Source organism: Hypanus sabinus, chromosome 2 (assembly GCF_030144855.1).
Source record: "Hypanus sabinus isolate sHypSab1 chromosome 2, sHypSab1.hap1, whole genome shotgun sequence".
NCBI lineage: Eukaryota > Metazoa > Chordata > Chondrichthyes > Myliobatiformes > Dasyatidae > Hypanus > Hypanus sabinus.
This window is the reverse complement of record NC_082707.1, coordinates 117886144-117913688: the sequence shown is the minus strand read 5'-3', so window position 1 is coordinate 117913688 and position 27545 is coordinate 117886144. Positions and strand designations below refer to the sequence as shown.

The 27545-nt window shown below is 38.2% G+C and overlaps 1 protein-coding gene across 1 annotated transcript in view; it reads left to right on the top strand.

Moving 5' to 3' along the window:
- The window catches only part of rad51 (RAD51 recombinase), a 72719-nt gene that overhangs the window by 19060 nt on the left and 26114 nt on the right, over positions 1-27545 (top strand). Inside the window, exon 3 of the mRNA XM_059953171.1 lies at positions 13581-13718. Within this exon, the coding sequence (XP_059809154.1) occupies positions 13581-13718 (138 nt within the window). The remainder of the gene's footprint in view (positions 1-13580; positions 13719-27545) is intronic.

Genomic DNA, 27545 nt, shown 5'->3' with positions numbered 1-27545 from the left:
ATTGGGAAGATTAGGTTGGTGCGGGATCCCAAGGGTAGAATTTGTAGATTGCCTATGAGATGGCTTTTTAGAACAACTTGTGGTTGAGTCCATTAAGAAAATGCATTTCCAGACTGGGTGTTGTGTAATGAACAGGATTTGATCAAGGAGCTTAAGGTAAAGGAGCCCTTAGGAGACAGTGATCATAATATGATAGAATTCATCCTGCAGTTTGAGAGGGAGAAGCTGAAGTCAGATGTATTATTATTATTACATTGAAGTAAAGGGAATTACAGAGGCATGAGAGAGGAGCTAACCAAAGTTGATTGAAAGGGGACACTAGCATGGATGACAGCAGAACAGCAGTAGCTGGAGTTTCTGGGAGCAATTTGGAAGGTGCAGGACAGTTATATCCTAAAGAAGTATTCTAAAGGGAGGATGAGGCAACTGTGGCTGACAAGGGAAGTCAAAGGCAGCATAAAAGCAAAAGAGAGGAAATATGGTATAGCAAAAATTAGTGGAAGCTAGCAGATTGGGAAGCTTTTTAAAACCAACAAAAGGCAACTAAAAAACAAGGAGAGAAAGGGTGATATATGAAGACAGGTTAGCCAATAATTTAAGAGGATACCAAAAGTTTAAGAGTAAACTCAAAAATCAAAAAGAGGTGAGAGTGGATATTGGGCCACTGAAAAATCAAGTTCAAGTTCATGTACATTGTCATCTGATTGTACATATGTACAATCAAATGAAACAGCTTTCCTTCAGATCATGGTGCACCCACAAAATACACAACACAAAACAAAATAAGTTAACAAAATATATTTTGAAGTGCAGGTAGTGCACAGCACAGGTTAACAGTAAACTGTTCACTGTGCTACTGACAAGACTTCTGTGGTGGCAGTGTATTCATTAGTCTCACAACCTGAGAGAAGGAGCTATAACCCAGTCTAGCAGTCTTCGTCCTGTTGCACTTGTACCACCTTCCTGATGGTAGTGGATCAGAAATTGTGCGATAGGTGGTAGGGATCCTCTACAATGATTTGGGTCCTTTGTATAAAACACTCCTAGTAAATGTCATTGTAAAAAAAAAAGGGGGGGGGGTAGGAAGACCCTGGTAATCCTCTCACAAGTTTTTACTGTACACTATAGGGTTGATGCTTTGCAGCTTTTGTACTACACAATGATGCAGCCAGAGGGAACAGTCAGTGCTGCTCCTGTAGGAAGTTGTTAGAATGGGGGCAAGGAGCCTTGTATGCTTCCATCTCTTCAAAGTGTTAATGCTGTTGTGCCTTCTTGACTAATGAGGAAATGTAGATTCAGGTTAGATCATCCACACACAATGCTGGAGGAACTCAACAGAGCAGGCTGCATCAATGGAAAAGAGTACAGTCGACGTTTTGGACTTAGTCTGAGCTGGATCTGACAGTGCAGTCGTGAATCAGCAGCAGCCCTGAGTGGCACCTGGTGTGAGTCCTGAGGCTCTTGTACTTTCTACCTGATGACAGCAGCGAGAAGAGCGCATGACCTGGGTGGTGTGGATCCCTGATGATGGATGCTGCTTTCCTATAACAGTGTTTCATGAAGATGAGCTCAATGGTTGGGACAGCTTTATTTGTGATGTAGTGTACTGAATCCACTACATTTTGTAGGATTTTCCATTCAAGGGTTTCTATTCCAGGCAGTGATGCAGCCAGTCAATGTGCTCTCCATGTATAAAGGTTTGTCAACATTTTAGGTGTCATGCTAAATCTTTGCAAATTCCTAAGGAAGTAGAAGTGCTGCTGTGATTTTTTTTTGCAATTGCATTTATGTGCTGGGCCCAGGACAGGTCCTCGGAAATAGTAACACCTTGTTATTTAAAGTTGCTAACCCTCTCCATCTCTTATCCACTGAGGTCTGGCTCATGTGCCTGTTGTTTCCCTCTTCTGAAGTCTATAATCACTTCCTTGATCTTGCTGACATTGACTGAGAGGTTATTGGTATGACAACTCTCAGCCAGATTTTCAATCTCACTTCTATATGCTGAGTCATCACCACCTTTGATTTGGCCCACAACTGCAGGTGTCATCAGCAAACTTGAATAAGGCAATGGAGCTGTAAAACCAGGAGAGCAGGGTACTAAGCACACAACCTTGTGGTGCACTTGAGCTAATGGAGATCGTGGAGTTGTTGACAATCTGAACTGACTGGGTACTTCAAGACCCAGTTCCACAAGGAGGTATTGAGGCCAAGGTCTTGGAGATTAATGGTTAGCTTTGAGGCAATGATATTGAATGCTGAGCTGTAGTTAATAAGCATCTTGATGCATGCATCTTTGTTGACTAGATGTTCTAGGATTCATTATTGAAATGACATCTGCTGTGGACCTGTGTTCTGATAGGCAAATTAGAGCAGATCCATGTCACCTCTTAGGGAGGAGCCAATATGTTTGATCACCGTCTCAAAACACTAATGACTGTGGGTGTGAGTGTAACTAGGGTGATAGTCAATGAGGCAGGTTACTATGTTCTTGAGCATCTGTATAATTGAAGCAAGTGGTACCACACTGCTGAAGTGGGGTGTTAAAGATCTCAGTTAACACTCTAGCCAGTTGATCAGCACACGTGTATAGTACTTGGCCAGGTACCCAATCTGGGCCAAATGCTTTTCATGGGTTTGTCCTCCTAAAGGCAGCCCACACTTTGGCTTCAGAGACTGAAATCATAGGATCATTGGAGAATGTGGGAGCTCGTGATGGTTCCTTGATGTTCTGATAGTCAATGCAAGCATAAAAGGCATTGAACATCTGGAAGTGAAGCCCAGCTGTCTCCCATGTCACTTGATTTAACTTTGTAGGAGATAGCTGTGGCAGGACTTGAATGCTGTCAAGTATCCCTCGTTTATTCAAGTTTGGTCCTGAATTCCACTTGACCTATGAGATGGCTTTCCGGTGATCGTACCTCTTGTAACTTTATTGGTCTCTAGATTTGAAAGCCTCGGATCTGTCCCTCACAGATTTCGGATCTCATGATTCATTTGGGATTTCTAACTGGGGAAGACTCTGAATGATTTGGTGGGGACAACCTTGTCTACAGCTGTTTTGATGAAGTCCATTACAACCACATTGTATTAATTCAGATCCCTAGATTAGTGCTTAAACATGGCCCAGACAACTGACTCAAAGCAATCTCATAACCCCTCCCCTGCCTCCCTTTGTTGTCCTAACTCTGGAGCTTTGCTCTTTATCCTCTGTATGCAGGTAGGAAAAGGACAGCCAAGTGATGCTCTCGTGTCCTCAATTTTGCTCTCCAGAGACTGTACATTTACATTTTCCAACAAGATGCTGGGTAGAGGAGGCTTCATTCCTCTCCATTTCAGCCTGGCTTGGTGTGTTCTCTCCCCCCCCCCACCGACTTGCATAACCCATGGTGATGAATCTTAAAGGTGCCGTGCCTGTCTGGTCTGAGTACTTCAATCGATAATGAGTTCTGAAGATCATTGAGTTGTTTTCAAAGTTCATTGCTTGGAGGGAAGATGTATGCTGCAGAATGCAGTGAAAGTAATTCAAAGTGTATTTAAGAGAATTTATCGAACAATTTCCTGCAGCCCACAGAATGTTGCTAATGATTGCTGGTGCCATCTTGTACTGAGGGTGTGATTGTAAACTGTAGCCTGAAATGGGTATTGCTAGAGGTATCCTGCAAAGATCAGTCATGGTGGGAATTCACTATGTAGAGTTGGATGGTAAGTAGTCCCTGAGTGAGTTTCCTCATGATAAAAGATAGGTTGAAGTCTATCAACCTAAGAGTTCAAAGAATGCTGGTGAAGATGGAAAAAGCCAGTCTGAGTAGTTTTCATTTTTGTTTGTCAGTTCTGTTTTATCAGTTCTATTTCATTTCACAGCAAATCTACAAAAAGTTAAAATATTTGGCCACTTATTTTCATTTGTAAGAATATGTGTTCGGTATCTTTAAGAATTAGCTGATCGTTCCTTGCATTATAGAAAAATGTTAATCTGTGTCTTAAGTCAAACAGTAAAATGTTGATAAGGCGCATTTTACATTTTTAAACTAATTGTTAAGGACATCAACTTTATCTAAACTAGACTGTTTTGTTAATGTTGGCCATTTTTTTTGAGGGAACTTAAATTATAGGATTCTATGAGCTGTTGTTTCTTTGTATAATGCCATACTGAAGCTGACTTTTTCATGTAAGATGAAGCTCATTTTGTTTCAGATGTTTTGCAAGTTGATTTCTGCAGCCTGATTCTAAAATGGGTTACTTGTGACCTGACTTAAGGATATCCTACTTTATGCAACTCCTACCATTATTTTAAAGCATTTTTTCAAGTTCTAAAATAAAGTTTTGTATCCATTAATAACTGGATACAGTATATATTCCACTATTTTAATTGGAAAGTGTTATGGTAAATTTTGCATGAAATGAAAAAACTATATTAAGAGTGTATAGAGTAGTGGTCACCAACCTTTTTAAGCCCAAGATCCCCTACCTCAGCCTTGGTGAAAGGCAAGATCGACCTACTAAATCGTTAAGAGAAAAAACAGTTCAGATTGTACTTCCAACTTGAGGCCTTTTATTTGGGCTAATTGTATTTGAAGTACATAAAATGCTTTTGTCAAACTTTCAAATTAATTCAACCAAGAAAACACTGTAACTAGCGTATCAAACAAACCACAGCTGTCTTTCTTTAAGAATATTACAATACTTCATATCTTTTGTAATAACTCCTACTTTGAAAAAGGACCACTCAACAACGTCACATCCAAAGGAACAACGTTATTTGGAACGGCAAAACCAATATTTAATATACGGAGGTTTTCACTGAACTGTGGTGCATGGCGGAGGGGCTATACACACATGTGCACTGGGCAGAAAGAACGGAAGTAAAACCCCACAACCCCAGAAACAAACTCTCTTTCCAAACAGCTTTCCGTAGTGGGAGTATTGCTATATTACCATTATCCTAATTAGTATTACTTATTTTTATAATGCTCACATTACAACATCTTTAATTCTAGGTTTCATTATTTAATTTTATTTCAACATGAAAAATGAATTAATAAAAATTGACTTTTGCACTCAATGTGATGACTGGGGCTGAATACTTTCTGCTAGTTTGCTGAAATTTGGCTCATAACTACAGATAATCAGTCTGAAACAGTCTGTGAGGTGTCTGTCAGTAAGACAGCTCCTGTACTTAGATTTAATAATTTTCATCTGTGAAAATGCAATATCACACAGATAAGGTGACCCGGAGTAGGCACTGACCTTTAGTGCACACATGGTGAGATGAGGAAACTTCTCCCTGCTGACAAGCCCCCAAAAGTCACTGTCCCTTCATCTTGCTTTAAGCTTGATGTCATTTGCCAAATCAATTATTTCCATTTCAATTATCACTTGGCACACCAAATACTTGCTGGAATTTGGCTGCTATCTGTTCTATGTTGATCGGCAGAAATGGGTTTGAAATAAATGCAGCAATATCTTTCATGATGTTTAACTGCCCAAAACGCTTATTGAACTCTATTGCCAGTTTCTCTAGGTAAGCACAGTACTGCTCAGGGTTTAAAGCATTTTTTTCCTTGATGGCGTGTAACAGTTTCACCAAGTTGGGAAAGTGTGTCAGCCTCCCGTTCTTTACATTTGAAATCCAAACACCGAGATTGGCCTGAAACGCATTTACTGCACTTATCGTGGTCTTTTCCCATGAGCTCATTGTTAAGTGTTTTCAATTTAGCCATTAGGTCTGTCAGAAACCCTAAATCCAGGAGCCACGCATCATCTGACAGTTCCTCGTTCTCCTCATTTCTATATCTCAGGCAGCAAGTCAACAAATCGTTGCAGGACAGTGCCCTCGCAAACTTCCTAACAGACTGAATATTTGAAGGGACAGTTTCCTTTGTTAGACTGAATGTTGAATCTACCACGTTTTTGAGCCAAAACTGTTACTGAGACAATATTGTAAGTTTCAGGGGTACGCAAGCTAATGACATCACTGTATTTTGTTTCCCAGTTCTTTTACATTTGGGGAATGTTGGAATTTAAAGGGGGAGAAGTGTTGTAATGTGAGCATTATAAAGATGTTAATACCAATTAGGATAATGGTAATATAGCAATACTTACGGAAAGCTGTTTGTAAAGAGGGTTGTTTCCGGGGTTGCGGGGTTTTACTTCCGTTCTTTCCGCCTGGTACGCATGTGTGTATAGTCCCTCCTCCGTGCACTGCGGTTCTGTGAAAAACTCTATGTTAAATATTGGTTTTGTCGTCCTAGATAAAGATGTTCCTTTGAACATGAAGTTGTCGAGTGGTCCTTTTTCAAAGTAAAAGTTACTACATGTGAGCTCTAGGGGTAAAATTTGCTTTTGCGTCAAAAGGTTTATCAGGCATAATGTATTTGTGTACAGGTTTCCCCCGCTATCCGAAGGTAGAGCATTCCTGTGAAACCATTTGTGAGCTGAAATGTCGTAAAGCGAGGAAGGAATTCCCATTAATTTATATGGGAAAAATTTTTGAGAATACCCAGACCCAAAAAATAACCTACCAAATAACACATAAAACCTAAAATAACATGAACATATAGTAAAAGCAGGAATGATATGATAAATATACAGCCTATATAAAGTAGAAATATTGTATGTAGTTTCACTTATCAAAATCGGGAAGACAGCGAGCCAAAATCTATTTGGAGAAAAAAATCGGCACGTAAACACATGCACACACAACTGCCCGCACAAGACTTCACGGTTGTGGTAGTCTTTCTCGAGGTAAACACACATATGAGTCCAGTAGCGCTGTGGAAGTCCATAGCGGGGGTATTCCCTTCTGCCGCCTGCGTGGGATGACGAGTCTATTGGGACCCTGAGGACTTGTGGAAACTGTGGTGGTTTCTTTCGAACCTATAGTCTTTTAACATCTTTGGACTATTTATACTGAGGCCATTGTCTTTTTTTATCAGTTATGCTATTGTCTGCGCTTTTGTAACTGTATGTTGTAACTGTGGTTTTGTGCAGGTCTTGTAGCTTTAGCTTTTGGTCTTGTTTTGTGTGGTGCGATTGGAGCTCCTTTCCAGGGAACGCGCTAAGATGGTAGCGAGATATTAATACGCAGCAGCCTCTCCGTACTCTGGATTGGGGATTGCCAAACGTTATGTGGATTTTCTGGTGTAGTCTGTTTTGTCATGTGCTTTTGTGATATCATTCTGGAAGAACATTGTCTCATTTTTTAACTGCATTGCATTTGTGGTTTCTAAATGACAATAAACTGAAACTGAGAAAAAAAGTGGGCATCTTTTTTCCAAAAAAATGAAAATCTTCTTTGGTTAATGAAAACAGGTACTAATGTAGGTCTTTCATAACAGCGAGTTGTCGTAAAGCAAACGTTCGAAAAGCCTGTATTTATTTTTCCTTTTTTTTCTCGGGATCTACTGGGAAAGTCTTAAAGATCGACTGGTTGGTGACCACTAGTATAGAGTAATATAGTATGGGTACCTGACTTGCAGCAAAATCAATGTACAGGCTATTATCTGAAACAGAACCCTTGTTTAGCGCAGGGACTGTGTACCACAAAAGAGGTGTTAAGTGAGTGCTCCTATTATGTGAATTGATGCTGTATCTAAGAGTTGAAGGACTGGGGGCATTTGGGAGACAGATCTGAACAGACGGGGAATATCTGCAGGAGGCAAGTTCTTTATGCAAGGGGGCTCTGGAGGCCTTGTAATCATGTAGCCAGATATTTCAGGATTACTGGAGGGTCTCTGTAAGAATATGCATGCAGTTTGCATTGCAGGAAAGTTCATGCAATTAGCCTTCTATGGAACAAAACAGGCTCTCCTTTGTAACATTTCCCTAATGGGATAGTGAGTAGCCAGGGTGATCCAGGAACAAGGAATTTGAGAGTGACTGGATGGCAAAAAAACTGTCTACATGAAGTCAGATTTGAGATTGCAAGGGATTCTAGATTTCAGAAGACAAAGATTTCAGTTCAATTGTTGACTTATTAGCATGATTTCAGGGAATAGTGTTTCTAAAGCCTAGCTCTTGTAGTATTACATGACCACATTTTGTTTACTGTGGGTGTCACTTTAAAACGCCTGGATGAGGCAGGACTAGGACATCAGTATAACAAGCTGAGACAGACAGCTGGAACTTTTGGAAAGGAGAGAGAATGGAAGTTTTAGACCACAAGCTGCTGGCAACAATGGGTAAGGTCATTATACTTTCCCATGCCCAATGGGTTGACTAATGGCACACAGTGCACATTGAATGTGTGACTGTCACTTCATATGATCCATATGTGGATTTTGTTTGAGTATCCTGTGGTGACCACTTTTGTTAACCCTTATATGGTTTCGGGTCTTTTTATGTGATAACCGCTTGTGCTAAGGAATGTTCCGTGACTGTCACCTTGTGATATTTCCATGTGGATTTCCGGGCGACTCAACGGATAAGATCTTTGGCGACTGATACTTCGTCTTCCTTGTGTGGAACCTGTGGAATTCTTCGTGATCGCCTCTTCTCTACATTTTACCGTGGATTTATCAGTCCCTCCCCTCACTTATTCCGTGGATTACTGGACCTTTCTAGTTTGCCATCTCAAGACTTTAAGAACTGTTCCTAAACTTGACAGTTTGGGAGCCACACACATTTAACACTGTTAATTTCTGTTTATTTCATTTAATTTTCTACATTTTTGAATAAATACTAATAAATATAGTGGTTTTAACATTAAAACCTGACTCAATTTGTGATCTGTTGCTGCTGGTATGTAACACTAACAATAAATAAGGACAAATAAAAACACAAAATGCTGGCAGAACTCAGCAGGCCAGACAGCATCTATGGGGGGGGAGGTAGTGATGACATTTCGGGCCGAAACCCTTCATCAGGAGAGCCTCTCTCTCTGCTCCCAACCTATTATTTCCTACACTGAAGAAGTTCAGATCTTTTATCTGATGGGAGGTCAGCGAGGGCCTCTCTCTCTGCTCCCAACCTACTATTTCCTACACTGAAGAAGTTCAGATCTTTTATCTGACGGGAGGTCAGCGAGGGCCTCTCTCTCTGCTCCCAACCTATTATTTCCTACACTGAAGAAGTTCAGATCTTTTATCTGACGGGAGGTCAGCGAGGGCCTCTCTCTCTGCTCCCAACCTACTATTTCCTACACTGAAGAAGTTCAGATCTTTTCTCCGACAGGAGTTCAGCGAGAGCCTCTCTCTCTGCTCCCAGCCTACTATTTCCCTCTTCCAGCAATAAATAAGGACTGTCATTTTTCAGAATTGGTTGGAAATTTTCCTGCGGCTGCAATTTTGCATGTTGCAACATTGTAACATAATTTTAGGATTTTACACAGGAAAATCTGCCAAGAAAAACAAATGTTCTAAAAAATGACAAGATGAATCCCTTACAGACAGCGATAGGACTTGAACCCTGGTCACTGGTACTGTAAAGCATTTGCTGACCACTAGGCTATTGCATTTTGGTGGCTAGAGAGTGGAACATGAGATAGGGACTGAGACAGTGGTTCAGCAGTATTTACCCTGGATATATTACTCTTATCCAACCCTGAGCATGTGTTGAGAACAATTCAGAGGAAGTTAAGGTGATTTTTATTTTTTAAATCTGAAGTTCTTTATTCTGCATTACAGTCTGAAATTTGAACAAATAACAATGTGGAAACATGGCTCAAATTTCTGTTGAAGCACTTGCACAGGATTTTTCTTATCCAGTGTTGTTGTATGTACATCTAGGTTTTCCTAAATACCTACCAAATGGAGAATCTTCGATTTGTTCAAAATCCATGGCAGTGAATCACTGTTTCTGGAATTTGGAGACCATTCAATGAAAGGTCTACATTTATGTAGCTATGTTCATAACCTCTTCAGTCAAGAAAGCACAACTGCGCCTCCACTTCCTGAGGAGATTGAGGCAAGTGAGGCTCCCACTCTCATTCTAACCACATTCTACCAGAGCACTGTCAAGAGTGATCATCAGCTGTATCACCATCTAGTATGGTATCGTATGCATTATACTGTTGTACAAACGGTATATTTAACTGTCATATATACACTAATGTCAGCTTGTCCATTTACAGAATTTAATTATTTTTGTTAGTATTATTGCATTCATATTATTTGATGTACTGTGTTTAGTCAAAAGGAAAATTGTTTTGTTTAGCTGTATATATGTGTTCAGTTGAATGACGATTAACCTAAACTTGATACTACCAACAGTGAAAAGAAATTTTGAAGTGTCGTGATTGTAAAGCAGGAAACAAATTAAATTAAAGCCTCACAAACAGAAATAGTTAGGCAAAGTTTGTTAAAATATTTATCAAGATATTGGGAAGAATTACACTTCTCTGGGAAATGGTCCAAGGGAATCTTATTTCTGAGGATAAATGCTTGGGCCTTAATTTGACAGAAATGATGGTGCTCATGGCACTGTAATATTCCCCCACTGCCATGTAATGACAACCCATATTAACTAATTCTTATGCAAGTAAGGATGCTATCTCAAATGGTAAAAAACAGATGGAATGACTCATTGCATTCTTTGTGCTACAATCTTAAAACGTGTCATTTCCTGATATTTCTGAGACCATATAACTGGTCCAAAGTTTGACATTAATTCATAATCTAGTACCTTTAGGCAAGTGGGTTAGTGTGGCCTATTGCAGTGAAATAAGGTAAAACATGCATTTTTGTAGCCTTATTACCTTCCTCCCAGTTTAAGGTGGCGCTGCTGAAGATGGGCAACAGCTTACTGGCAGTTCATAATGAAAGATATGCAACTCAGTACTTTGATAATAACACTTTTTCTGTGGAAAAATTGTTGTAAACTATCACCACAAACAATGAAGAGGTGAGCGAAGGTGAGGCTAATTTGAGGATCAAGGCGTGCAGGTTCAATGCAAAGTTAGAGTGAGTTTGAGGCATGGTTAAGGGGGAGTGGTTGGAGTGAGGTTAAGGCTTGTTCGAGACAGAGTTGGAGCCAGTGGAGAAGGGAAAAGTCAGAGTGGAGGAGTTTTAGAGCCCATCCACCTTCTGCAAACCGAGAGCGCAGGGCTGACTTGGAAAGATCGAATATGGTCCAGATCATGACAGTGGGGTCCAAGCCCAAGCATGTCAATGCAGCGAGGACTGCCTGATGTTTAAACAGTTTAAATGCCAGGCCAGGTGGGTTGAAAAAAGAAGTGGGTTTAAATGTCAAGCTAAGAGGCGTGAATGAAGCTGGTTCTGCTTGCTGCTCTGTGATGTTTTTCTCCGGTTGAGACTGTGTCCTGCTCCAGCTGCTGCAGACTTTGTGTCTGTGAGCTTTGTGATGATTTGCCCTGCTGTGTGATGAACTGAGGCTGAGGTTATGGGCCTGCTCAGGGCTTCAGGTCTATGAACTCGCCTTGTTCTGAATGCTGTTGCTTGTTTTCATTGCATGATTCTTTTTCTCTCTCTACACTTTGGATGTTGGTCTTTTTAAAAATTGAGTTCTTTCGGGTTTCTAGTTCTGTGAATGCCTGTAAGCAGACAAATCTCAATGTTGTATAATTTATACATAACAGGTATTTGAAACTGAAAATTAATTGCAGCCATTCAAATTTCACATTTATTTCTGTCATCTTGTTGTAGGCAAAATACATCAGCTGATTTGCACATTTTAAGTTTGTCAGGCAACTTTCTGTTTGGTATTGGGGAGAAAAGCATATTTCTTCTCTACATAGATTTCTAAAATTTATTTACGAGATGGTGTCTGTCAGTATTGCAGGTAACCCAACAACCTGGATGATGTGGTTGTCTATACAAATCACACTTACTGATTTTGCTTGTCTTGCAGATGATGGATATGTTTTTCTTAACCTTTGTTGTATAATGTACTTATATTATGCAGATATTTAATCCATCACAATCTCTTGAGTGAAACAATCAGAATAGTTTCTTTGTATCCTTTGAAGGTTACTCAATAGTTCAATAGTTCCATTTAATATCAGAAAAATGTATACAATAAACAACCTGAAATTCTTGTTCATTGCAGAAATCCACAAAAACAGGAGTGCCTTAAACAATGTGACAGTAAAAACATCAGAACCCCAAAGCCCCTCCTACACTCCCCCCTCCCAAGTACAGCAGCAGCAAAGCAGTGGCCCTCCCCTCCCCACTTACTTCAGCAAAAAAATGCATCAGTACCCTCCACCCACTAAGCAAGCAACAGAAGAGTTCCCAAGGAAGACCATGATATGCAGTACAACAAAAAACAATCGTTCAACCTGATAATTCGACATACCACAGGCTTGATTGTTACTGTGAATGTATATCTGATTCCAAAACAAAGTTTCTTTCCTTACAACAGTCACCAAAGTAACAACCATTTTACAATGTTGGCCACCTTGGACCCTGTCTAATCCCTTTGCTACTAACACCTTACTCTGGATCATTTTTCTTCTGACGCAATCATCCCATATTGACCCAGAATCTTAGAATTGTCATGACAGAGTGGATGGAGTCAATGTAAAAATCTATCCAATCTAACCAATTCACTGGTATAGTATTGTACATGTTATTTATGAACTCGTCATTCTATGTCCTTTACTAATCATATTCTTTAACCTCAAAGTTCAAAGTAAATTTATTATCAAAGTATATGCATGTCACCATTTAGTATCCTGAGGTTCATTTTCTTGCAGGCATTCATATTAGAACAAAGAATTACAGTAGAATCAGAGAAAAGCTACACAGAAGGATTGATAAGCAGCCAATATGCAATGAAGACAAACTGTGCAAATACAAAAAAAAACAAACGATAACAACAGAACATGAGTTGTAGTGTCCTTGGAAGTGAGTCAATAATTTGTGTTCAGTGATCAGTTTAGAGGTAAGGTGATTGAAGTTATCCATGCTGGTTCAGAGGCCTGAATGTTGAAGAGTGATAACTTCCAGAATCTAGTGATGTGGGACCCAAGGCTCTTGTACCTTCTTTATGATTGTGGCATTGAGAAGAGTATGGGCCAGATGGTGGTTGTCCTTAATGAAGGATGCTACGTTCTTGTGGCAGCGCTCCTTGTAGGTGTGCTCAATGGTGGGGAGGGCTTTTCCTGTGATGGACTGGGCTGTATCCATCATGTTTATGTAGGCTTTTCCATTCTTAGGCATTGGTGTTTCCATACAAGGGTGCTCTGTGATATCTATAAAAGATTGTCAAAGTTACAGATGTCATGCCAGGACAGAGAGCTGTGAGATTATTTTAATTTACACCTTAAATTTGATCCATAGCTTTAACTAGTCTAATTATTTTTCTTTTCTTAGTTGTACTTTAAAATTCAAATAACTTTTCCTTGTTCATCCTGTTTCTACATGTTGCAATCACTATTGTAATCACCATGCCCTGTTCTCTTAGACTTTGCCTTATCCCCTTACTCACTGCTATTCATAATTGTATTGTTGTTCTACACTTGATTCCATTTTATCTGTTTTCTTCTGCTTGATGTCTATTTTGTGCACATTGGATGCATTATGCTGTTTAAAGGTATGTCATTGGTTTATGCTATTTGAGTCTGCATTAAATTGTAGTATGTGGATTCAGTGTAATTGAACTGTCTTTGCTTCTGTTTGTAGCAATGTGGGATCAGTGCTAATGATGTGAAGAAGCTCGAAGAGGCTGGTTTCCATACTGTGGAGGCAGTGGCTTATGCTCCAAAGAAGGAACTGCTAAATATCAAGGGTATCAGTGAAGCAAAAGCCGAGAAGATTCTGGTAAGAGTAGAAGTAAATCATCTATCAATTTCATTGTTTTTTTAATAATTTTTTAATTCAATTTTTAAAATAGTTACATAGAATGAATAGAATAGTAGAATAATAAGATATCAGCCCTCACCCTTCCCCTAACCCCTCCGCCCTTAACATACCTATCTGGGAAAAAAAAAGAAAGAAAGACTGCCTGGATATTGGAAGATCCACACATGCTCCATGGAATTCAAAACAGCTTTTATATATATATAAAATTTTTATAAATTCTTTCTGGTATTTGTTCAATTTAGGTTTCAGTTTTATCCCTTCAATATCACCTTGTAAAAATAATATTGGGTTATGTAGAAGTTGTGTTCCAAAAATTTGCTCCAATAAAACTCTTTAAATTTATCCAAAAAGGTTGAATTTTAAAACAAGACCAGGTAGAATGTAAAAAAAGTACCAATTTTTTTTTTTTTTTGTTTTTTTTTGTTGATTATATCGAAAACATTGATCAGATAAATTTGGGTTTAATCTATTTTTTTTGCGGTGTAATATATAATTGATATAAAAAATTGTGTTGTACTAATCTAAGTCGGACATTTATTGTATTTGTCATGCTGTCAAGACATTGTCTTGACCAATTTTATTTCATCAATTTTAATATTCAAATCTGTTTCCCATTTTTGTCTTGACATATGAATTCCTTGTTTAAATGTCTGTTTTTGAATCAAATTGTACATGCAAGAAGTAAATTTTTTTATTTTTCCTTTTTGAATTAAAGTTTCTATTTCATTAGGTTTCGGCAATAACATTGTTTGAACCAGTTTATCTCTTAAGCAAGCCCTTAGTTGAAAATAACAGAAAAGAGTGTTATTTGATATTATATTTATTCTTTAATTGATCAGATGACATCAATATACCTCCTTCAAAAACAATCTCCTATGTATCTAATCCCTTTTTGAAACCAGTTATATAAAAGTTGATTATCCATTGTAAAAGGAATGAATTTTGAATTAGAGGTCTCTTTGCTAATAAATAACTTTATCTCATCATCAACATTTGTCTTATTCCATAAATCAATCAAATGTTTTAATATAAGGGATCCTTTCTTTTCCCATATCCATTTAGATTCCCTTTTATATTTAAAATATTCTGTTATATTTTCTCCTATCTTATCTAATTCTATTCTAATCCATGCCGGTTTATCTTCATCAAAAAAAGATGCAATAAATCTAAGTTGATCTGCTTTATAATAATTCTTAAAGCTTGGAAGTTGTAACCCTCCTAGGTCAAATTTCCATGTCAATTTTTCCAACGATATTCTTGACATCTTACCTTTCCAAAGGAACTTCCTCACACATTTACTTAACTCTTGAAAAAAATTCTGTGGCAGTTGTATTGGTATATGTTTGAAATAAATACTGTAATCTAGGAAGTATATTCATTTTTACAGCATTGACTCTACCTACTAATTTTATTGGTAACATCATCCATTTATCAAGATCCTCTTGAATTTTTTTCAATAATGGTAAATAATTTATATAAGTTCTTTATATTGTTATCAACTCTTGTACCTAAATACTTTATGCCACTTATCGGTCATCTAAATTGAGTTAATCGGCATTGACTATAATCTCCTTTAGTAAGGGGTAAAATTTCACTTTTATCCCAGTTTATTTTATACCCTGATACTTGCCCATTTTCTTCCAATCTAAAAGATAATTTACGCAATGAATGCAATGGGTTTTTTAGATAAATCAGAACATCATCAGCAAATAGATTCATCTTGTATTCCTCCCAGTTAACTCTGAAACCCATAATATCTGAGTCAATTCTAATTAATTCAGCTAATGGTTCTATTGCCAATACAAATAAAGCAGGTGATAGTGGACAAACTTGTCTAGTTGACCTTGTTAACTGAAAAGGTGTTGAAATTTGGCCATTTGTCAGTACTTTAGCTTTGGGACTAGTCTTTTAAGTTTTAATCCAATTTATAAAAGATACTCCTAACCCGTATTTTTCCAATACCTTAAATAAAAAATCCCATTCCAATCTATCAAATGCTTTTTCTGCATCCAAAGCTACTGCCAGGCTCATTTCCTCCCTCTTTTGTGCCAGATGAATTATGCTAAGTAACCAAGTTACATTATCTGCTGATTGTCTATTTTTAATAAATCCAGTTTGATCCATATGTATTAATTTTGGTAAATATTTAGATAATCTATTAGATAAAATTTTTGCTATTCTATAGTCCGTGTTCAACAAAGAAATAGGCCTATATGATGCTGGTTTTAAAGGATCTATCTTTCGGCAATGCTGTTAAAGTCGCTGTTGAAAAAGATTCTGGAAGTTTATGTCTTTCTGCTTGATATATTAGCTCCATAAAAGGAGGAATTAATAAATCTTTTAATTATTAATTAATTAATCCCATAATCTTTTAAATCTTTATAAAATTCAGGCAGAAAACCATCCTCTCCTGGAGATTTATTACTCTGGAGTGATCTTAAAGCTTCTTCAACCTCTTTTAATGTAAAAGGCATATCTAATCCCTTCTGTTCTTCTGAATTCAATTTTGGGAGAGTTATTTGTGATGTCTTTCTATCTCAACAACATAATTTTGAGATTCTGATTGATATAATTCAGAATAAAAACTTTTAAAGGCTTCATTAATTTCTAAAGGTTTATAAGTAATTTTATTTGCACTTGTTCTAATTGCATTTATCGTTTTGGAAGCTTGTTCTGTTTTCAACTGCCAAGCAAAAATCTTGTGTGATCTTTCACCTATTTCGTAATATCTCTGTTTAGTTCACATAATTTTTCTGTTCGGTATGTCTGGAGCGTATTGTAGCTTATTGACAAGTGGTCTTCCTTTTTTCTTCTGTCATATATCTTTGAGATTCTTTTTCTAATTTTGTAATCTCTTTTTCCAGTTGATCTATTTCTACCAGATATTCCTTCTTAATTTTAGAAGTATAACTTATTATCTGACCCCTCAAATATGCTTTCATTGCTTCCCATAATACAAATTTATCATCAACTGAATATGTTTGTATTCAAAAAGAAACTGTATCTGTTTTTCCATAAAATCACAAAAATCTTGACGTTTTAATAATATTGAATTAAATCTCCATCTATAAATCGGTTCCTCCTTATCCATCATTGTCATTATCAAAGGGGAATGATATGACAGTATTCTCGCTTTATATTCCATACTTTTCACTCTATCCTGAATATTCATTGATAATAATAAAAAATCTATCCTTGAGTAAGTTTTATGTCTATTTGAATAAAATGAATAATCGCTTTCTTTTGGGTTAATTTTTCTCCATATATCAATCAAATTTAAAACTTTCATCAATGATAAAGTTAATTTTACTACTTTCGATTTTTGTAACAGCCTTAGTTGATCTATCTAGAGCTGGGTCTAGACAAAAGTTAAAGTCTCCACCTATTAATATTTTATCATGTGCGTCAGCCAAATTCAAAAAGGCTTCTTGTATAAATTTTGCATCATTTTCATTTGGTGCATAAATATTCATAAGAGTCCATAATTCCGAAAAGATTTGACAATGTATAATCACATATCTCCCCGCAGAATCAATTAATACATTTTGTATTTTAATTGGTAAGGTTTTATTAACCAAAATTGCAACTCCCTTCGCCTTTGAATTAAATGAAGCTGCAATAACATTTCTGACCCAATCTCTTTTTAAATTTCTGATGTTCTATCTCTGTTAAATGTGTTTCCTGCAAAAAGGCTATATCTACTTTCATTTTCTTAATGTATGTTAAGATTCTTTTTCTTTTCACCGGTCCATTAAGCTCATTAACATTAAAACTTTAAAAATTCAGTACATTAGTCATTATTTTTAACGAGATTACTCCAATCTATGACAGTACATAATATCTGAGCTCTCATAGTACCTTGGGGAATCTCTTTAAAATTTTCCATGTTGCTGTATGTCTCCCCTCCAATCATCCAGGCAAAGGAAAAAAAGATAAAAAGAAAGATGGATTGTGAAGAAAAAGATGACAAAATATCCCCCCCACTAATGTTGTGAATGAAAAAAGCCACAACGTTATCCCCCTCCGTTTTATGGGTCATGGCAATCGCCATGATTACACAAGTGAATTCCATAGCAATCGTTCAGAAGCTCCCCCAGCTCCCCCGTAATAAGAAAAAGGGTATAAGAGAAGGAAAAAAAAATTAATATCACTACTCCCGATTAGTATACCTCAAATTTTTACCTTTCTCGCCATCGTATAATTAAGAATATATTTATATATTCGTCTACCCTTAAATATCCATCAAATCCATTCCCAATCCCAGTCTTTATCTTTAATCCATCTTGCTTCATAAATTCTTCACTGCGTCTAGTGACTATTCAAGAGTTTTTGTCCAAAAAAATTATCCGTGTTGCCGGATAGCACAGTATAAATTTATAAACCTTTTCCCATAAGACTTTTTTCAGTGGGTTAAATTGCTTCCTCCTCTTCAAAAGATCATAACTCATGTCAGGATAGAAAAGAACTCTTTTCTATTCTATCATCAATGGCCCTTTCTCTTTTTGGCACCTTGGGCAGTTGCCTTCAGGATCCTTTCTTTATCTTGATATCTTAAGCATTTTATCAAGATTGATTGCGGATTTTGATCGTGTTGTGGTTTTGGTCTTAAAGCTCTATTAACCCTTTTATATTTCAATTAACTGATTTCCTTCTTCCATTTCCAAAATCTCCGGGATCCATTTTTGAAAAAATTTTATTGGATCTTCTCCCTCTGTACCTTCTTTAAGACCAACAATCTTAATATTGTTTCGCCTGCTAAAATTTTCAAGCACATCCTCTTTTTCCAACAATCATTTTCTTTCTGATGTCCAGGCAAGGATATTATCTTCCATCTTGTCTACTCTTATCAATGGTGTCTCCCGCTATTTCTTCCAGCTTTTTAACTTTCTTATCTGTTTTCTCCTGTTTTTTCACAACCTTATCAAACATAATCTTATTTTTAATATCTGTTTTTATTGCTTTTAATTCATACATTATTTGCATTAAGGCTTCTCTTATGTCTCCACGAAGTCCTCCACTTTTAATTTCTTCTTGTTCTTCTTTTTCCTCATCTGCGTTATCCAGGGAATCTGATTCTACTTCCGATTCACTTTCAATCGCAGCTGGAACTTGTAGTTTGGTTTGCACCTGTTTGCACAAGCCTGCTTCTTTGTGCATGTGCAGTTCCTGTTGCTTCTTCTTAAGAGCTGCTGACATTGCTACAGTTTCCTGTTCTTCACCGCCGGAGACAAAATGTGCCTCGCCGAAAAGAGGTCCAACCTGAGTGTGAGGTTCCGACGTAGTAGTAGACCCTTTTTCCTTCCCAACTCATGCTGTCTTCAAAGTAGTAGTTTTCTTCTGTTTCTGTTTAGGAGGCATATCTAAAAATAATCTTGAGTAGTTTATAACTAATTTTTAGAAAGAATGTATTAACTTCACTGGTATTCTACTGTTTTTTACTGGAGAGCTGGATTTCCACGTTTCGATCCTACGTCATCACGTGAGGTCTCCCAATTTCATTGTTTCAAGTCAAACGAGGAAAAGACACCTCTAACTTTTGACTCTTGGCCTGTGTGCAGTTTAAAATATAAGCAGTTTTAGCACTGTTGACATAAGCACTTTATGTAGTTTTCAACTTGCTGTCCCTTAAAATATTAAGGTTGGCATGAGTTTAATATAAAGATTACACTGATGTAGCTCATTAACTTAAGTTTTGTTCTTCAATTATCTTCATGCCCTCTTATAATTTGAGACATGTTTGCATGGGGTAAGGAGGTGTAGACAACTACAGACGGCCCTCCTTATCTGTGGGTTCCGCAAACGTGAATTCAACCAACTGCAAATCGAGAAAACCCTGAAGTGCTGTTCCAGCACTCGTTGCTTGAGCATGTACAGACTTTTTTTCTTGTCATTATTTCCTAAACAATGCAGTGTAACAACTATTTACATAGCATTTAGATTGTATTAGGTATTATAAGTAATGTAGAGATGATTTGAAGTATACAGGAGGATGTGTGTAGGTTATCGTGGATCAGGATTGAAAAAAATCAGAAGTTCTCTTCCTAAGTAAGTCAGAACAGCTACATCCAGTATTATTTAGTGTCAGTCAAATGTTTGTCTTAGAAAATAGTATATATTTTACCTTTCTATGCATATAAAACACTTAAGAAACATATGTATTTCAATAATTAAACCACTGTGTTGCTTAGTAATAACTGTAGTTTTCATCGGGACAGGGCCTTTCTCACTTTATCCTTTAAAATTGTTCTGATCGTTGACCGCCTGTAGCCTAATGCTTTTCAAATGACCGATGGCGTTTCACCTCTTTCCGATCGCTTTGTTATTTCCACTTTATTTTCAGTCGTGAATATTTTTGTGAACAGAAACACTGCAGATTCAGAGCTCCCCTGGGTCCTAAAGACCACCGCACTGAAGCAGGTTAAATAAGGTCTGGGGGTTCCGCTGGGTCCTAAAGTCCACTGCACTGAACAGGTTAAATAAGGGACTTTAGCATCCGCGTTTTTTGGTATCTGCAATGGGTCCTGGAACCAATTCCTTGTGGATAAGGAGGGCCAACTGTATTGTAAAATATGTGAACCTACTCTGAATTAAATATTTACAATCATTTTAGAGAGCTTAAATGTAACACATTAAATTTGGCTAACTTCTCTAAGTCTAAATTTTATAATTAAGCAGCCTTCAATTTATCTTTGGATCGAGGCTTTCTACAATTGGATCTGCATAGATCTCTGTGTTGACAACATGAGCATTAGACTTGGTGGAGCTGTTCATGTAGGGCAATCATCATCATCAGGGCAATTAAAACCAATGAACCAAAATGACAAAAGTTTAGTGTAAGTAGATGAGAGGCAGGTGAATTATAGGAGATAATTTGTTCCTCTGGGACATGGAAAAACACTTTCTTTTAACATGTATCCAGTAACTAATCCCATATAACCTGATATCCCGAGTTTTACTTTAGTTAGCTTCCCAAACAGTCTGTATCTGAAATGGATGCTGCCGAACAATGTCCATGAAATATAACCTAGTTAAACACAAGTAGATTGTGTCAATGTGCTATTAAATTGTGGCCATTGCTGAGTTGAGTTGTGGCTAAGAGAAGATCACAGTTGGGAGCTGAACATCGAAGATCACAAATTTCATCAAAAGGATGGGCCAAAGGGGACAGGGTAGCTCCTGGTTTCAAAAATAAATGAAATCCTTAGGAAAAAATGACATAGGATCTGAAGATGTAGAATCCTTTTGGGTAAAGTTAAGAAGCTACAAGGATTAAAAAAAACCCTGATGGGAGTTATGTATGTCTCTGAACAATAGCCAGGATTTAGAATGTAAATTACAACAGGAGAGATCAAAGTCATGTATAAAGGGAAATGTTATGATTGTCATGGGAGATTTCAAAATGCATGTATGTAAATTGTTCTTAAAAAGTCATCTCACTTGAAGATCAGGTTGGTTCTGGATCCCAAGAAAAAGATTTTGTAGAATACCTGTGAGATGACTTTTTAGAACAATTTGTGGTTGAGCCCACTATGGAAAAAAACAATTCTGGTTTGGGTATTGTGTTAGCAACCAGCTTTGAATAGGGAGCTTAAGCTAAAGGACTCTTGAGATGGCAGTGATCTGAGAGTGGAGCTGGCCAAAGTTGATTGAAAGGGGACACTAGCAGCCATAATGGTAGAGCATGGCTGGAGTTTTTGGGAGCAATTCGGAAGATGTAGAATCAGTCCATCCCAAAGAGGACGAAGCATTCTAAAGGGTACATGAGGCAACTGTGACTGAATGGGACTCAAAGACAACATAAAGGTAAAAGGATATGCAATATCTCAAAAATTAGTTGTAAGTTAAAGGATTGGGAAGATTTTTAAAACCAACAGAAAGCAACTGAAAAAGTAATAAGGTGAGAAATGAAGTATGAAGGTAAGCCAGCAAATAGTGTAAATGAAGATGTCAGGTTTCTTCATATAGAAGGAGTAAGCGAGTGGACATTGGAAAATGATACTGAAGAGATAATAATAAGATACAAAGAAATGCTGGGTGAATTTAGTAAGTATTTTGTTTCAGCCTTCACCGTAGAAGACCCCAGCAGAATGCCAGAAATTTGATAGTGTTGGGGAGCGGAAGTATGTGTAGTCAATTATCTATAGTCAGCTGAAGGGAAAATACTTGGGAAGCTGAAAGGTCTGAAGGTAGATAAGTAACCTGGACCAGATTGTACCCTAGGGTTCAGAAAGGGGTAGCTAAAGAGATTGTAGACAGATTATTAGTGATTTTTGTTTTGAAAGGTTCTGCAGGATTGGAAAATTGCAAGTGTCACTCCACTCTTTTGGTGGGGGGGGGGGGCAGAAGAGAGGGAATCATAGATCAGTTAACCTTACCTCTGGTTAGCAGGATGTTGGAGTCCATTACTAAGGATGAGGTTTTGATGTACTTGGAAGCACATGATAAAATCAGCATTCAACTTGGTTTCCTTAAGGTGAAGTCTTGGCTGACAAAAGAAGTTCCACTAATTCTTTAAGGTGGGATAAGCAAAGAGTCAATGGACGGAGTTTACTTGGATTTTCAGAAGGCCTCTGACAAGATGCATGCTAGCAGTTGTTAAACAAGATAAGAGCCCACAGTACTTCAGGAAAGATACTAATATGAACTAGATTGGCTGACTGGCAAAAGACAACGAGTATTGGGGCTTTTCTGGTTGGCTGTTTGTGACGAGTGGTGTAATGGTTGGTGTTGGATCTACTACTTTTCATGTTATATGTTAATGATCTGGATGATGGATTTGATGGCTCTATGACTAGATTTGCAGTCAACACAAAAATAAGTGGAGGGGCAGGTAGTGTTGTGGAAGCAGGGAGTCTGCAGAAAGACTTGGACAGATTAGGAGAATGGGCATTGATTTAACAGATGGAATACAGTGTGCAGATGTATATGGTCATGTACTTTGATAGAAAGAATAAAGCCATAGACTCTTCTAAATGGGGAGCAAATTCAGAAATTGGAGGTGCAAAGGACTTGGACATCCTTGTGCAGGATTCCTTAAGGATGAGTCAGTAGTAAGGAAGGCAAATGCAATATTAGCTTTCATTTAGAGCGGTGGTCCCCGACCACTGGACTGCAAACCATGTGCTACCAGGCCGCGAGGAAACGATATGATTTGGCGATATGAAACGTTAAGAGTCAGCTGCACCTTTACTCATTCTTTATCATGCTCACTGTTGAACTTGAACTCACCTGAGGTCATCAGTCACCTAAACGCAGTGATACCCTAATGCCAGGGATCACTGGTTGGCCTTGGGTAACCAGCCGCCTTGCACAGCCGGCGAGAAGTGTCACTGATACTGGCTTGGAGCGTGGACAGATGGTGCTGCCTCTGAACCTGTTTAGCACACCAAATGTTTGTGGGGAACCCGGTGCTAAAATATTCGCAGATGACCTAATTTGGGCTCAGGGTCTTGTAAGCAACAGAGCAGCTATTATTCAATAGATCGCTGCGATCTATTGAAAGTCATCCCTCGAGCCAAAGTGCGACCACTGTGGCCCTGGTACGGGGACCTCTGGCTCTTACCTTGTCCTCTCACTGGTGTGTTTCAATGATTTTATATGTTTATACAAGGAAAATATGCACAATGTGTTTAATATCCAAACATTACTTAAAATGTTATGATGCTATTGACTTATAAATGAGTTATAATTGACTTATCACTATATTCATACGAGGAAAATATGCGCTGTGTTTTTAATATTAAATCCGTTAGATAAACCCTTTTAGAAATGAAATTGAGTGTATTAACTACTTATAGCTGACTTATCACCTATATTCTGGTCATGATTAACACCACCACCACCCTCTCCACCCCCCACCGTTGGCCGGTCTACAAGAATATTGTCAATATTAAACCGGTCCGCTGTGCAAAAAAGATTGGTGACCCCTGATTTAGAGTGGACTAGAATATAAAATCAAAGATGTAATGCTGAAACTTTAACGTATTGGTCAGACCTCATTTGCAGTGTTGTGAGCAATTTTGAGTCCTATATATAAGAAAGAATGTGCTGGCATCGTCCAGAGGTGGTTTGTGAAATTAATCTCAGCAATTAAAGGGTTAGTTTATCAGGAGTGTTTGAAGCCCTGGGCCTGTTTTGCTGGAGTTTAGAAGACAGTGGGAATCTCATTTAAGCCTACTGAATATTGAAAAGCCTAAAATAGTGGACATGAAGCGGCTGTTTATATTAGTGGGAGGTTTTAGGAGCAGAGGGCACAGCCTTGGAATAAGAGGACATCTCTTTAAAACACAGATGAAGAGGAATGTTTTTAGCCAGTGGTGGTGAATTTGTGGAATTCATTGCCACAGTTGGCTTGGAGGCCAGGTCATTGGGTATATTTAAAACCGGGGTAAATATGTTCTTGATTAATAAGGGCATCAGAGATTACAGGAAGAAGGCAGGAGAATAGTATTGTGAGGCAACATTAAGCAGCCATGATGGAATAACAGAGCGGACTTAATAGGTCTAATGGTCTTGTGGTTTAACATCTGTTAACCTAATGAATGCATTTGGATGCAGAGAATTATATTTAATAGGTTCTCTAAATGGATTATCTTTTATTTGTTTTCTGATGTTGTTGATTTCCGATAAAGAGAGGCCTTTTGCACGACTATAATTTTAGAGATCACGATGTGCTCACCCTCTGAGTGTTGCATCATGGAAACTCAGCTAACTAAATCCATAAGATCTATTGATCAATTAATCTGATTAATGTTGATCTGTTGGCCAAGAATAAGGTCCAAATGCAAAATGTCAAGAAATGGAAACATGAGCTAACAGAAAATGCTTGAAATAGACAATGTGTTAGGTACTGCTAATAGAAAGAGAACACTGTTTTATGTTCTACTTCACTGCCCATCTTCAGAATTAGAAAAACTTAAATCACTGCTGAATAAATTCCCGTGGTCAGGCTGGGATTTAATCAGGGGATTGCTGGACATGCAGATCGAAGGGCTGGGAGGGCCTGTTCTGAGCTATATCTCAATAAATAAATGAAGTAACAAGCAGGGTGGACAAAGGAGAGGCAGTGGATGTCATTTACTTAGATTTTCAGAAGGCATTCGATAAGATGCAAGGGACAGAGAAAGTTGGGTGATGGGAGAGGATAGAATGGTGCAGAAGAGCATTAAACTAAAGAGTGAAAGTGAGGAATGATGGCCAAACTCAAAAGGGAATGGCAATAAGATGAGCAAAACAAGAAATCATTGGGTGAATTCTTTTTTAAAAATGAGGATTCTAGAAGCACTCAGCAGATCACATCACATCGATGGAAAAGGTTTTGTATTTTTGTTTGAAATAAATAATTGGTCTTGTCCTGTTCCATTGCTACAGCCCTTGGTCAAATTGAATTAGTTTATTACTGTTACATGTGCTGAGGTATTTAGATGCCACACTTACAGTTCATTGCAACAATGCCTTGAGGTAGTATAAGGGAAAACAATAACAATGTAGAATAAAATGTTAGAGTTACAGAGAAAATACAGGCAGACAATAATATTCAGTGCCATAATGGAGTAGATTCTGAGATCAGGATCCAATCTTATTTTCTTGGGGACTACTCAATAATTTTATAACAGAAGGATAGAAACTATCCTTGTGTCTGGTGGAACGTGTTTTTAAGCTTTGTATTTCTTCCCAATGGTAGGTGGGAGGAGAAGGGTGGATGGATCTTTGTTTATGTTGGTTCCTTTACTGAGACAGCAAAAAGTGTAGACAGTCCATTGAAGGGAAGCTGGTTTCTGTGATGTGTTGCACTGTGCCAATAACTCTACAGTTTCTTGCAGTCATGGGCAGAGCAGTTTTCATACCAAGCAATAATGCATCTTGATAAGATGCTTTCTGTGGGGGCATTGATGCAAATTGGTGAGGATCGAAGAGAATATGCAAAATTTCTTTAGTCTCCTGAGGAACTAGAGACTATAAGACATAGGAGTAGAATTAGGACCTTCGCCCCTCGAGTCTGCTCCACCATGGCTGATTTATTATCTATCTCAATCTTCATATGGTAAACAAAAAGACGAGCAGAATGCTGTCCCTTGTTGGTGGAGTTTGGATACTGGTGCAGGAGGGTAATGCTTACAGTATACAAGTATGGTTAAGCTTGGGTATAGTGTGCATTTGTAGTCACCGTGATGTGATTGCACTAGATTCAGAGGAGATTTGTAAGTATGTTGCCAGAACTAGAAATTTTAAGCTTTGAGTCAAAACTGTATTCCCTGGGCTTGACTGCCTCATTTTCACAATGGATGTGCAGACCCTATATACTCTATCTCCCATCAAGAAGGGTATAAAGCTGTCCACTTAGAACCAACCCAAAAACAGACAGTACACCATAAGCGATTAAATGAGTACAATTTATAAAGGTTACTATAACTAAGTGATTAATAACGATACAGTATATATGAAGAGAAAAAATAAAGAAAAGGCGCCAAACTTATCAAAGTCCAAACCACTTCGTGCACAACCGTTGGAGCTCAATTACTGTAGTCTTCTGGCCACCATTCGATCCCCTCCGAACTCCTTGACTCACAGCTCAGGACCCTCCGAGTGGTCAACCAAGCACATCTAGTTTAATTCCCCCCTCCTCGGAGTACCTCCTGGCCTCGGACCCCCGCTTGGGGTCCGTTCCTCGCCCAGCTTACAGCATTGTGTCCTCTCTCTCTCAACCCCCTTGCGCCGATCTGCCCAAAAGCCCGTCAACAAAAGCTTACAGACTCAGAAGAAAGAACATTAATCCCAATTTGGTTTACAAAGGAATACAATTCTCGTTATCAGTAAATTTTAACCCAAACAAGCTTCCAGCACTCTCTCGCAACAAAGAAGCATTCCTGCTATTTAACAAAAGAAGCCCTTTTGATTACATACACAGTAACAAAGAAAAAAGAAGAAACCCCCATTCCTGCTAGTTAACAAAACAAAAAAGCCCTTTTGATTACATACACAGTAACAAAAGTAAAAAGAAGAAACCCTCTTTACAGCTATATAGACCAGTCCATGTTTCAAGGCTTCCCTGGTAATGTGCCCCAATTCTTCCTCTGCTACACTTATGCTGCTTCATGCACCCGTGCTGAGCTAGACAACTTTGCCTCGAACCTCTACCCTGCCCTTAAATTCATTTGTTCCATTTTTGACACCTCCCTCCTCTTTCTTGATCTCTCTCTGTCAACATCTCTGGAAACAAACTGTTGACCAGCATTCTTTATAAACCTACCAACTCCCACAACTATCTTAACTATACGTCTTCCCATCCTGTCAACTGTAAAAATACTATTCTCTTTTCTCAGTTCCTTCATTTGTGCTGCATCTGTTCCCAGGATGTGACTTGACTTTCCTTTCTAGGACATCAAAGATGTCCTTCTCCTTCAAAGAATGGGGTCTCCCTTCCTCCCCCATAGATTCTGCCCTCACCTACATCTCTTCCATTTCCCTGAAATCTGTGCTCACCCCATCTCTCACCACCTTAATGGTAGAGTTCCACTGGTCCTTGCCTACCACCCCATCAACCTCTTCATCCAACGTATCATTCTCTGCAACCTTCGCAATAATCAATAGGATCCTACAACCAAATCTTTACCTTCCTCCTACTCTTCGCTTTCTGTAGGGATTTTTCCTCTGTGATTCTCTTGTCCATTCATTCCTCCCCACTGATCTCCCTCCCATCACTTATTCACCTATCTCCTTCCTCTTCTCCTCTTTCCCCCGCACCCCCCCCCCACCATTTTATTCTGGCATCTTCCACCCTCATCC